Genomic DNA, 13,896 nt, shown 5'->3' with positions numbered 1-13,896 from the left:
TTGAAATCTTGGTGGCTTTTCTGCCTAGGGAACAGATGTGTTAGAATGAGTTGGAGGGAATTTAAATTGTTAGGTATATTTGTATTCACCACTAGCCCTGGAGGCAGGAGAAATTAACGTTTTTAGAGAAAGGTGCACAGTTGTACTGTGCTGTATAGTTTTATCTAGACCAGTGGATTTGACTGAATCTGTCATGCATTCTTGAAATTATGGGAACCTCTTTGTTAATGCACAAGCTACACTGAAGCAGAGTCAGTCTAGCTTGGCTGAAGTAAGAAAAAAGGAGGTGGGTGCACCCCATTGGATACTGACAGGAAAAATTGGCAGGAGAGGAAGGGTCAAAAAGATCATCTACTTTTCCACTTTTAAAGCAAGGGTGGTAACTTCAGGCAGCTAAGCTGCTTTCAGCTCCTGAGTACTTCTCAGTGTGAGTGTTTCTAACAACAGATATAGAAATGAAAAGTAGCTATGCACTTGTTCATAAATAATGAAATCCGTGTACTGGTCACTTCTTGTGGGAAATCTGTGTAATTATTAGTTAATAGCCTGTTTGTGATTTTTAATTTGGTGGTCTTACAGTGAACACCCACTTCACCAAGTTTGTCCTTGTGTTCACACGCAGCATTAACATACAGACCCACAAATACTCTGCTGGAACTTTTAGTGCTTATGTAAGCATTGTGGTTATGAGGCTGTCTGTGTATTGACTTACCTAGAGAAGCTGTAAAAGAACATGTCAGCAATACTTGTAGCCCACCTGTGTGTCAGACCTGAGTCTGCTCTGTTTGGAGACAACTGGTGGCTACCTAGTAAAACCTGTAATTTTCTAGAGCAGTCTGGGTAGTAAGGAAGTAAAGCTCTTTTCAAGGCCAAGGACTGACAAGGCAGCAAAACTAGCAGTGTTTGATATTACCAACCAGAGAGCGTTTCTAAGTCTCATTCCATACACTAGGTGTTTTAAGTCATCATAAATATTATAATAAATACACTAAAAGTGATCTGTGAAGAAGTTTAGAGTCTTGTAATATTAGACCACATACTTTTCCAGAGAGAATATACAAATTGTTAACTGGTTTTAATAATGTTTTGAGTGTGTTGCCAACAGTGTTTTAATCAGATAAGTTGTGGTTTGATTTGCCTTTAAACTTGTTTTTAATTTTTTCTTTATGTTTAGGGAATGTACATCAAATCAACTTACGATGGATTGCATGTAATTACTGGAACTACAGAAAATGTAAGTGAGGCAAATGTAAATTCTCAGACAGCAGCTTTGATTGAGTTACTACTTTTTGTTGTTTTAGACATGACTTGCATGGCATTATTGCTTTAAGCATTGTGAGATCCATAGTTTGTTTATCCACAGTTTGTAAATATTTTGTGCCTGTATGTTTTACTGTTAGTCCGATTAAACCAGTTTCTGAAAGTACACAAATTAGTTCAAATGCTTGGCATTAAAGTAATTGCTTTAATAGGTTACTGTATCTGCTGTTCTGAGTTCTTATGGCATCTTACTTAACAAAGTCTTGGATGTATTTGCTTTCCACTGGCAAAGGCAATCTCCCCTAATGGGAGCATTTAGGTGGTAGTGTGCTAAATTCAGTAATGAGTAATGAAATCAATGAGCTGTCCCGTGACAAAATTACCTTGCAGAGTAAAAAGACTATGAACAAGTAAGACTTTAAGGGTGGTCAGCTGGAAGGAAGGAGTTGGCAAGAGAGGCAACTAATTTTTACTGCAGGTGGTTCCTTGTTTTATTTGTACACTGAGTTCTTTGTAGCTGAGAGTTTATTGAGGGCTTCTGGGCAGCCCTTGAAGGTGTGGACCTCTAGCCAGCAGCTGAGGCTGGCAGGTGATGCTGTGGTGTTTTCAAACAGGCTACTACTGTCCAGGAGGAGTGAGTGAAAGAAAAAAAAGAGCAGAGAAACCAGAGAAACTTGGCTTTTCCAGCAATGCTTTTTTGTGTATAGGAAAGAACCAGTGTTTGTAATTTTTCCCCTGCCAGGTCCAGGGACCTGGCAGGAAAGGGCAGAAATTCAGAGTGCAGAGTGAAAACTTCTATAGCTTTGATACTATTGTCCTGACATAACTCTGTGTAGGATCTGCCACAGAGACTGTGTCCACTTGTGCAGCAATTTTAACATCTGATAAATGCAAAAGAATGTAATGTTGACTGCTGACAAGCTGCCTCTGCATGTAGGTCTTAATTAGGGTCTGTATTCCTTCTGTAGCTTTGAGCGTTGACCTAAGTGTCTGTTTTTGCTATCAACACTGGTTCTTCCTTTGGGGAAACTCCTTCCTTTGGAGCCACAGAACTTGATAAGTGAGAAATCTGCAAACAACTGATTACCTTATGGTAGTGTGGTACCATTTAGAGGACCCAGGCTGGATCTTAGCTCAATTTTCTTGCTAGATTTGGAATGGTACTTTAATAGCTATCCCCAGGAGCTGGTGTATGGGAATGCAATGGAGTTGCACCCCTGAATTGACAGTACTGAGCAGTGGAAGAACTGGGGATGTCCATTTGGTGTGAGTCAGCCAAGAGGATTCCTGAGTTGTGCCATGCTACATGTGACCTTGCATGTCACATTTGCCTAGAGCTAAACTTTGCTCTTTCCTCTGTTCTCACGATGTGATCCCAGTGACTTGTCACTTGCTGCGGGAGTTCTCTGTGCAAGGGTCCCCCACCCTCCCTCAGATGAGCAGTTGGTCACCCAAAGGACAGCTTGAAATGGGCTTTGTTTTTCACAAACTTGACTCTGGCCCAGCATTTTTTCATGATCTTGGTTGACTCCTATGTATGCAGCTTTCCGCAGAGGCATTTCCTCTCAGAGGAAGCAAGATGACAATGAAGAAACGGGGTTACTCATGATAGTTGGAGCCTCCCACAAATTCCCCATGCTTTCTTCCTTTGTTGCACTGTTTATTTCTACAGTTCTTTCTCATAACAAAGTTACTTGAGGTCTAAAGGTGTGGTGAGGTGGAGAAGGGAGTCCTTAATCCCATTGCTTAGTTCTGGAGTTGCTAGGAAGAGCTGGCCTGCTGCCTGGTGGTTACCCATGGGGTGGGGGGAATGGGAGGAGTTGCTGTGCTGTGACTAGGGTGCAGCATGTACCAAGGTAGCGTGTCTGTGTGCTGTCAAGGCTGGTAGGAGTTGGTGTGTTACAGCAGTTGAGAGTGTTTTAAGTAACTGCAGCAAAGGCTGGTGCATTGCACCAGCTGTTGATAAATCTAAATACTGACTTACTTATCCATTTTTTGCTAACGGCTCCCCAGAGTTTAGGTTTTGTTCCAAGGAAATTGAATTTTAAAGTGTATTATTATTATTAGTTAGGTGTTTGAAAAATACCTGTCTATGCAAGTATTTTTATCTGCTGACTTTGGTGATTCAGGCAAGCTGTTTCACATTAAAGTCAGAAGCTTTTATTTACTTTGGAAAACAAAAAAGGAAAGTGGAAAGGATCTGTCTTGTGGATTGGAGGGGTTTTGGTCCTTTGTTCTGTACATTCAAAGTCTTAATATAGTTTTAAAAATAAATACTCATTTATTTAAAAGCTGTTTAAGATGGTTGTTGTGGTAGGATGGAAATCGTTGTCGTTCCTCTTCCATTACTGTCTCAAACTATAGTACAAACTGGAGGGAAAAGGAGAGTGGAGACTGTCCCATGCCTTAAGTACAATTAGGCCTGTAACAGATGGAGGCTATGCCTCCTCTCTTCCCTTTTAGTTCCCCCAGTATAAAAATAAGTAATTCGATTAATTCATTTGCATTTCTCAAGTCATTAGCAGATGTGAAAATGATGTATAGGGAAGAGCATTGCTAATGCAACCTTTGACTTAGGTTGTGGGTGTGGTTAGGGGAGGGAGGGAGACCTGCTGCAGCCCATGACTCTTGTTTTCATCTTTGTAGTCCCCTGCTGATCGCTCCCAGAAGATTCACGCTGGTGATGAAGTGATCCAGGTTAATCGGCAAACTGTGGTGAGTAAGTGGCAGCATTACAGACCTTCCCTCATGCTTGCTCTGCACCACAGGGGCTGGATGGGATGGAGTCAGGAGGCAGTTCTGGTGTTTTCCTGGTGAAATACCTAACCCTTTTTAACATCTTATTTTCAAGACAAATTTTATTCTTTGCAATATTTTGATAAAATAAATATACAGTATTTCGTGTTTATATGCTTTATCCACCATATTAAAATAGTTCATGTTGCATTTAAGGCCTGTTTTAAAATGCCTTGTTACAATCCACTGAAATGCAGATAAAGAGCTTTAAAAAGCACCCCCCCCCCCCAATAATTTGCAAATATCTGGAAACCTGGACATAATGATTACATTTTTGCCCATTAAGCAATGCCTTTCAATATGAGAAAGAAAGATGACAAAAGTGGCTCACTGTGAATCCCTGTGTTAGTCAATTTGAGTATATCCACGCATTTTTCTAGGACTGAAACCGAGGTATAAAGAGCATTGCTCGATATCTCAGTATTTAGTTCACAGCTGAAGTAGAGAACTTGAAAAGAAAATAAAGAACCTTTCAAAAAAAGAGCTTTCCATTTTTTTTTTTTTTAATTCTTAAGACAGCTTTTTTGAATCCCTTATCTCTTCTAGGTTCGTGTCAAAACAGTCAGACTTGGGGGATTTGGGTTTTTCTTGTTTGTTTGCTTTCAGAAAAGAAATGCTGAATGAAAGATGTCTTTATTCTCTTCCAGGTTGGATGGCAACTAAAAAATCTGGTAGCCAAGCTGCGAGAGAATCCTGCTGGAGTTAGGCTGCTGCTTAAGAAACGTCCTACTGGCTCTTTTCATTTCACTCCGGCTCCACTGAAGAACCTGCGCTGGAAACCACCCTTGGTGCAGGTGAGAGCCTGCCAGCTCCACTCTGACCTCAGGATGGGAATGCCTTGGTTGAAGCTAGAAAAAAGAGAAACCCCAGAAATGCCCCGAAGTACTCATGTTTGAGTATAGGTCAAGGCAGGTTAGGTGAAATGGCTGTCCTCCTATGGTTCCTAGATAAAAGGGAAAATGTTCTTCTCTTTTTCTTTTTTTTTTTTTTTTCCCTTGCAACCAGATAATGCCTTCTTGGTACACAAAGGGACTAGGTGTGCTGAGTATTTTCATCAGTCTGTGTGCCACTGGGAGAACTTATCTGAGGCAAAACTGCTGATATTCATCATCAGCATGGAGCAATAAATAAATGCTTTCTGTATTTATCACAGTAATACGTTTTTGCTGAAATAACTTAAGATTGTTCCATATATTTGCCCTCTTTTTAGTCCAATGAAGGGTGAGAAAGTGGGGTTTTTTTCCAATAAATTATTTAAACTACTAGTTTAAATGAGATTTAGTTGTTGGGCAAACACAAAAGGCAGACAGGGAAGGTGATGTTAGTAATTCTTAAATAACCATGTTGAGGAATGGCTTGTTCTGTTAGGAAACTTAGGGCTTAATGCTTGCAGACATCCTATCTGAATTTAAACTAATTATCTGAAATTAATAAAACCAGGGAGAGTTCCCCCTCATCCTCCTGTTCTGGTACAGGTCTCCCTACAGCTGTGGGGTTAATTTAAACTTGTGAAGTGCTGGTGGCTATCAGAAGTCCCCATGACTTCTGAGCAGGTTTTTCTCAAAATGGGTAGAAGATGTATAGTTGACAACTTGTTTCTCCTTCCTTTCACCTGTGTGTGTGTCCTGTTTTTGTGGCATCATGCCTGACATGCACTACCAGTGGGAGGAGCTGAGGTGGGCTGGCTTATAGGCTGTGCCCAGCAGTGTTTCCTTGGGGGAGGGAGTGATTGGAGTAGAAGGGTCTTTGTCACCTTTTCTCTCCTTTAGGCAGCCAGGAACCTGGAAAGATGCTGACAATATATAGAAGTGAGCTGCAAAGATTAGTAATGCCAAATCTATTTTTAATTTGATTCCCTGGCCCTAGTTACATCCATTGATCCAATCTGTGGTGAACTTTACTCTATTCCTGTCTTTGCCCCAGGCATTGGATTGTATGGAATAAAGGTAGCATATGCCAGCTTCACAAGGCTTGCTAATCGTATCTGTACTTAACAAATTGCATTCTTTTAATGCATCTAAAAATAGAAGAGGTGGTTTTGTCTCAGTTGCTTTTTTTGGCTGTGTTATTTACAGGAGAAATAGAACTGGAAAGAGCAAAATATTCTTGAGCAATGCATTACCCATGATAGGACTTCTGTGGGAGGCCCTGAAAAGCTAGCCAATACTGGGGGTGGAGGAAAATGTGGATTCTAAGTTTTTAAAGTGTTCGTACATCACAGAGATAGTAGTTCACTAGGAGATGAAAATGGTGCTGTTGATTATTAGATTACCTTTTTGTGAATGATAAATGAACGTTCAGATGTTTGATAACTGTTTAACATTTCAGACCAGCCCTCCACCAGCTTCAGCTCAGTCACCAGAAGGCACGGTGGATACCTCACTGAAGAAAGAGAAGCCAGCCATTTTGGATCTGTACATACCCCCTCCACCAGCTGTGCCGTACTCTCCTCGGTACGCAAACAAACGCGCACCCCTGAACAGAAACCTCCTTCATTGCTCTTGTGTCTGAGCTGGCTTGCTCCTAGAGCTCTGTGCAGATTAGCTTGAGGAAGCTGCAAATCTCAAACTTTCTTCTAGCTGCCTAAATGAGCTGGGTTGCTTCTACTTTTCTGTAAATGTGTACACTACCAGGATTGTAACAGGTTTTATTGCTGGAAGAACATTTAGTGCCACAGAGAGCAGAGTTGTTCCCAGAACATGAACCAGTGTCATCTCTGATTTTGTTGTGGAGTTCTGTTTCTGACACGGTTTAAATCCACACAGCAAGAAGTAATTTTTGTCCCTAACATTTTTCACTGTTGGATTTTTTTCTTTTTTAACAAGTTGAGTAACTGCTGTGGGAGTTAGGACAGAAAAGAATGTCACGTTAAATGATGCCTATCACGTTAAATCTTGAAACTTGCAAATTGTTTAAAACAAATATGTTCCCACTAAAGGGAAGGGAGAGGCAATACATCAACTTTTACTTTTTTATCCTGTGGGGTAAGCTATAAAAATGCAGACCTGTGTACACAGCAGGAGGGGGAGTGGTGTATATGGTAAGGCTGGCTGTTGTTTGTTCTCAAGTCCATATTGACTCATGCCAAAACCCTGCCAGCTGCTCTGGGAATGTGATGGAAAAAAGTTTTCAGGCAAGATGTGAAAGACAGGTGTGCTTCCTGGCCTTCCCTAACATTTTGGGTTACGTGTAGATAGCCCAGCACAGAAACTGTGACCTTTTGCTGCAGGCCTTGTGGGTGGGAGAGCACTTGCATCCTGTCATGTAAGGGCTGATCCAGAGCCAGAGGTGGTATTACTGCAGTTTTCAGGTCAGGACTGGAAGGTGGGGCTTGCTTAGGTGGGGTCTCTTTACTGAAGTTGGACCCACGTTGATGTGCTCTTGCCTTGCTTTTATGGTTACACATGTTCAGGTCTTATGAAAAAAAACCAATTATTTAAATCTTTTGGCATAATAACAAGCATACAGATTTAGCAGATGAATGCCTTAGTTGTTTCTTCAAATTATTACATTTCAAGCATGTTGGTGAATTATGTCCGTGTGCTCAATTTGTTTATCTTTCCTAAAGAGACACAAAATTATATTGAGCTTCAAATGCCTTTAGACCTGAATCCCTGTTGAAAAGGATACAAATGGCAATATGAGCTGTAAAACTTGTCACTTGGATGATTAAAAGGAAAGGCATCTTGACTTTGAGTTTTAAAGAGATGAAATGTGAGAAGCTATGGCAGGCAGGAAGTGGAGAAAGGACAGTTCTTTTGCCTTCTGTTTGGCCATTTATTTAGACCTCTGCATGTTTTGCTTTTTTCTTGAAATTGTGGTGCATTTTTGTGATAGTTGCTTCCCTCCCCACTCCATCATCCTGTTCTCTTACCTTCCTGGTAGGGATCTCATCTGTTCCGCACTGGGAGTCAGAGAGCAGTGTTTGATTTCCTTCCCCATGGCACAGTCTCCACATGGTGGTGGTGTAGGAGAGCTCTCCATGTACATATATACATTTCTGCTGTAACACCTGAGTGCATTTTTTGGTCTCTGCATCTCCATAAATAGCTCCTTCCTATTCACTGAGCTGTTAGCATTGTTGTTGCTGGAGAGCTGGACAAGTGGGATGTGCTGTCCAGGGACTGCTATGAATGTGTATGTGTGCAGAGACAGTCAGCAATATGTTTTTATGCCCAACTTGGCTAATGATTACTTCAAGCAATAAGGCTGTAACATGTAGGAAGAGGAAAAAAAAAACCAGGCAAATCTTAGCTTGAAGGGTATTTCTCTTGCAAAAGTTCTTGCAGAATTTAATCAAAATCATATATGTGTGTGTATATATATATATACACACACCCATACACACTATGAATCAGTTACTGAAACTCCCAAGGAGCGAGAGAGAAGGTGGTAAATATTCAGCTATTGGACTCCTACAATGACTGAAAGGCAGAGTCCCTCAGATGGAGGTAATAGGTGTTACCATTACACAGATAGAGATGGATAAATTTATAAAGCACTTCCGAGTCACAATTATGTACTGGGCAGGCAGTGAATCAGGGGCTTTGATGCCCTCAGGACAGAAAGGTCTCATTTATCAGTCTTTTGCAGGAGTGGAACCTCTACATTTCTCAGTGTGTTAAATTACTGGCTTGTTAAGAGTGAATTAGCATGAGGGGGGGTAGCTTTCTTTTCTTCTAGTTAAATATAATGAAGTCTTCTCTCACCTGACTTACTTGGGGGTTTTTTTCCAGCTTGTTTTGCAGCACAATGCCAGTTGTCACAAGCATGGCTTGCTGCTAGAAATATCTTTCAAACCTACTCATGTCTGTAGCTTTAAACTCTTTCAAGCCACTGACTGAAGTGACATGTCCTTTCAGAGATGAAAAGGGGAGCTTTGTGTATGGAGGAGGCAACAAACGCAGCCAGCCACTACCTGGGTCCAAGGGCGCCGAGTCTCCCAATTCTTTTCTGGATCAGGAGAGCCGAAGACGAAGGTTTACCATTGCTGATTCAGATCAGCTGCCTGGGTATCCCGTGGAAGTAAACATCCTGCCAGCCAAGATGAGAGAAAAAACACAGTCCTATGGTGAGTTCATTCCTCTCTTTTTATCACTGTGGTGGTAAGGGTTTTGATTAGACTCAAATGATCTCTCCTGAAAAACTGCTTCTCAGACTTGATTGATATTGAGGTCATTTGTACAAATTCTGAACGTGGAATTCTACATCTGAAATTCCACATCTGAAATAATTTCTCTTAAGTGCTGTTATTTCTGTAATAAATATAATTCAGTTTGGGTCTGCTGCTACAGAAAGCCATCTCTACGTGTGTTTTGGTTATAACATTATCTCCACTCCTTCTCTAAATGAGTAAGAGAGTGGGTGTTTAATCTCAGCACACTGATCTCTTATACGTCACCAGTGGAAGTATCTTCAAATACTCTTTTTTCTACAATTTGAACTCTCCCTTTGTTTAACTGAGAAAAGCAAAAATTTAAAAATTGGTTTCCTTAACTTTATGTAACTTTTCATAACCTTCTATGTTGTCTCTAGGAAAACCTCGTCCTTTGTCAATGCCTGCTGATGGAAGCTGGATAGGAGCTGCAGAGCCCTTCTCTAGGCCACGAGGATCAGGGAGAAAAGGCAAGGTTTTAGGTTTTATCCTTCACTCTCTTCCTCTCCAAAAGAGAGGTGGTGAACTAAGGAAAGTGTTCAAATTAGGAATTATGGAGGATTATGGTTTGCATATTGTTGAACTGATGCAAGGTGACCATTATTGGGTTTAGCAGGAAATGCTACATGGTAACTGAAATTTCTGAGGCTGTTTAGTGATGGGACTCAAATCTTCTGCCTTAGACTTGTAGTGAGCATTAAAAGTAAGCTAGAATGACTAGGGCAGATCTGTACTTGTGACTTTATGGCACAGGTCCAGCATTTTGCTCTTGCACACGGCCCTTTCCCTTTCTACTGCGTTTAAAATTGATCACAAAGCTACTTTTTTTGCTAAGTCTTTCTTTTTGTTTAGTTCACTGTGGAGGTTGAAGAAGCAAGCTTGTTCACAAAATGTAAAATGTAGGGCCTTTTAGGAGCTGCTTATTACTGCTACTGCTGTTAGAAAAGAACATATTCTGCAGGCATCACTGAATGGGGGAGAGACAGAAGCTCACAATATTCTGTGTTCGGTTGGATGGCTTTTTTTACTTCCCACACTGTCCTCTTCCCACTCTCTTTTGCATCTGAAAGACTATTTGAGTCCTGTTAAAGTGGGGAATAAGGATGACTAGTTTATTCTTGGAATCAGTTCTGAAAGCTGATGTCTAATTCTAGGTAAAATGAAAGCTGTGTTCTATTATTTTCATGTAAAGGTTGAACCTGATAATGAGAAGCATCAACCTGGAGGGATACTTAAAGAGTGATCACCAGGTGGCAGGGCTGGTTTTTGTGTGTATGTTTTTTTGTTTGCTTTTACCTTTGGTTTTGTATTGACTTTTTTTAATGTTTGAAATATACCTAAGTACTGCAGGCTGGTATTTAAGCTGTGTTGGATCAGAACCAAAGGCCTGCCTGGACCAGTAGGATGTCTTTAGCAGCAGATGATTTGGTCAGGTGTCTAGGGAAGAATTAAAACAGAGAACGTCATGAATCACTAGCCAAAACCAGTGAGGGAAGTACTTACATCTTCACTTGCAAAATTAATTTCTCTTGTCCAGAGTAATATTAGTAGCTTTTAAGTTACTTCTGAGTTATATTGAGAAGTTCATGGATTCAACTCTGGTCTCTTCAGCATTTTGAATAACACATTAGAGGAAGGTTTGTTACATCTCACCTATGGTAATGATTTGCATGAAGGTAATCTGTGTTAGCATTTTTGGTGTGTGTGAATCTGGAATATAACAGTCAAATGGTATCTCTTCTGTGTATGGATTTATTTCATTATTTCTGTTACTTAAAAAACATTGAAGATGCAAAAATCTGTGGATCTATTGATAGCTGCTTATGTCCAGGTCTTTTATGAACAAAACCACATCTAGGTATTTGAAGTGTAACCAGAATACTTTCATAAAAATAGAAAATGTCAATGGTGGGTTTTGAAGTCAGCAATAATGTTTTCCTCCTGCTGTTTGTACAGGTGAAGATGTCCTCTGCAGGTACTTCAGCAATGAAAGGATACCCCCAATCATTGAGGAAAGCCCTTCCACGCAGCACCCGCTCTCCAGGCCAGTGTCTGACAAGCACTTAGTGAGGGGAACGGATTATATTCGAGGCAGCAGGTGTTTTATGAATACAGACCTCCACAACAGTGCAACAATTCCATTTCAAGAGGAAGGTGCTAAAAAACCATCGGTTACATCATCCACAAAATCCTCCTCGGCAGAGCCCTCGCTGCTGGTCAATTGGATCACGAGACTGAAATTGTTGACTCACTGACTTGTCCGCAGCGCTGTTCCCAAGTGCCTTTGCTCGTTGGTCATTCTGCTCTACCTTGCAGCTGAACTGATACACAGTGACTAATGTGTTAGTCTTTTCCTGTAGAATCTTACCCTTTTGCCTTTTTGTGTCATTTTTGATGGATCGGGGTGGTTTCATAGTGCAAGGAGGGAAGAAAGATAAAGATCAGGTTCCTCTTCCTGGCCAAAAACTGAAGGCATTTATTCCTGTGGAAATGAGTAAAATTTCAGTGAGGTAGAGGCCACACATGACCTGGAAAATGCTTAATGACTCAGAGGAAAGCATTGCGTTACTGTGAAGTCCCGTGGCACTTTAGTTGTCTGAATGCTCAGAGGCTGGTGCAACTGGCAGGGTGTCAGAGTATGCAGAGCTCACAGAAGCTGTCACTCTCCTGAGTGGGAAAATAAGGAGGAAAACAGCAGTTTCATGCAACTTGGTGATGCTATTTCAAGTATTGCGTGAGATCAACCTTGTGAGGAAGAAGTGTTACCGTTCTTTCTCTGATATCCAGAGTTCCTATGAAGTCTTAGGAAGAGAGTTCTCTTATTCAGAGATTTTAGGAAGTTGGACTAATTTAATTATAAACCAATCCAACCTTATATATATAATCTATTTTATTGAAATCACAGTACAAATATGGAGCACTGAACAGCTGCAGTGCTCATCTGTAAAGGTATATGGATTGCTACAACATGCCAAGGAAATGGATCTGTAAGAGGTGGTGAAAGAATATATAGTTTTTCCTTAATTGTTTAAGAATGACTTGCTGTTAACCAAAGTAACCTGTTCAAGACAGTCCTGTTGGACTCATGAGAACTTTTACAGTGGTTCAGTTTTTGAATGATGTGTTGTTTTTATGAAAAATATGTGCTATCATACACTACAATTGTAAGACGTCTTGCTATTTTCTATATAGCTCTAATTTTCACCCCTCCAGAATTTTAAAATAGCATTGGGTATTTTGGGAGGAAAATAAAACTTGCTTAACAAAAGAGGAGGATATTAAAGAGGTATTGTTTAAGAAGGAATGTACATAAGATTGTTAGTGTGCAAACAGTTGTGTTTAAAGTTATTTAAATGTTAAATATAGTTGTATATATTTTTACATTTAAACGGATAGAGTTTGTACCTTCCTGTATTGAGGTATTTGGCACAGCTTAGTCAAATGAAAAGAAAATAAGATTTTGTATTACCTTCTAATTATAAGACTAACTATTTTTGTAGATGATACATTGCCAACAGCCTCTACTCCTTTGGTCTTGCTGAAAAGAAGGATTTATATTCAGTAATTGGTGGGGAAAGAGGGAAGTTAAATGCCAGTTTGCACTTAGGGGCAGTAATCACATGTGATAACAGGATGTTAAACACACACTAATTCTGTCTGTGAAGATGTCACTGTTCTACTGCAGCGAGCTGATGAAGTTGTGCTACAGCCCAGCAGAGACTGACAGGGTATTTCATTCACTTCTCAATTAATTAAATTTGACTGAGACTCACTAATGACTGGAGAGGCTGGTTTGGACCTTTCTGATCAAAGCAGATATGTCTGTCTTCTGCCACTCTCCACTCTCTGCGATGGCAGTCTGTATAAGAGACGTGTATGCTGTGTTGAAGGCTCTGTGGTGTAGTATAGTGCAGCCTTCAAAGGGCTGAACTGTTCTAAAGGTGTTGTCTAAACAAGGCTTTTAAAATGGAAATTCTGCTCATCTTCAATGTCGTGTTTTCTGTGCTTTAAAAATGAATGGAGACCATCATACTTAACCTCTTATTGTATATAATGAATATAGAGGATGCTCTACAGCTTAGGGGTAAAAAAAGTCCCACAGATCAAGGAGTAAATCACAGCTGATATCCTTCTGGCTTAACCTGCAGAAAATTCTGCTGTTATGCAGAAACTTGGCTCATCTCTTAATGTTGATGGTACGTGTATCTATCAGATGAAAAACTATCTAGGCTGCCTTCGTAATGAGTACCATGTATGTTTCCAGATACCCTGCCATGGTGCAGTACTCCACAATACTCTGAATACACTGTCATGGTGGCAAAACAGTGCAGTTCATTAGTAAAGATCATTAACCCCAGAAAAATGGAAAATAATATTTAGTACTCATGCATATATGTATTGTGAGGTTCATGCACTTTTGAAATATTGAGCAGGCTTCTGTTGTAGTCTGTAGAATATGTAAAAACCAATGCCTTTGCTTTCTCTTACATAACTATTGCAAAAAAAAAAAAAAAGTCCGATTTTGGATGGTAATGTGGGAGAGGAAATAAGACATAAAAATGAACACTGATGGCTTGTAGAGACAGAGTGCAGGGCAATTCTCCAAGCCATGTGTTTCCTCTAGTATTATGGACAATTAAATTAATCACTTTGAATTCTGGATGACCAACAGAGGTGGACACAGT

The 13,896-nt window shown here is 40.3% G+C and overlaps 1 protein-coding gene across 2 annotated transcripts in view; it reads left to right on the top strand.

The window, feature by feature from the left end:
• Positions 1–13,184, top strand: part of CNKSR3 (CNKSR family member 3) — a 53,605-nt gene extending 40,421 nt beyond the window's left edge. For both annotated transcript variants that reach the window (XM_086877302.1, XM_023923832.2), the window contains exons 7-13: positions 1,175–1,234; positions 3,907–3,975; positions 4,704–4,850; positions 6,385–6,509; positions 8,919–9,127; positions 9,592–9,681; positions 11,168–13,184. In XM_086877302.1, the coding sequence (XP_086733428.1) occupies positions 1,175–1,234; positions 3,907–3,975; positions 4,704–4,850; positions 6,385–6,509; positions 8,919–9,127; positions 9,592–9,681; positions 11,168–11,466 (999 nt within the window). In that variant the 3' untranslated portion in view covers positions 11,467–13,184. The remainder of the gene's footprint in view (positions 1–1,174; positions 1,235–3,906; positions 3,976–4,703; positions 4,851–6,384; positions 6,510–8,918; positions 9,128–9,591; positions 9,682–11,167) is intronic.
• Positions 13,185–13,896: the final 712 nt, after the last annotated feature.

Source organism: Cyanistes caeruleus, chromosome 2 (genome assembly GCF_971803275.1).
Source record: "Cyanistes caeruleus chromosome 2, bCyaCae1.hap1.1, whole genome shotgun sequence".
In the NCBI taxonomy this organism is placed as follows: Eukaryota; Metazoa; Chordata; class Aves; order Passeriformes; family Paridae; genus Cyanistes; species Cyanistes caeruleus.
The sequence above is the reverse complement of the archived record's forward strand: the minus strand, read 5'-3'. Positions and strand labels throughout refer to the sequence as shown.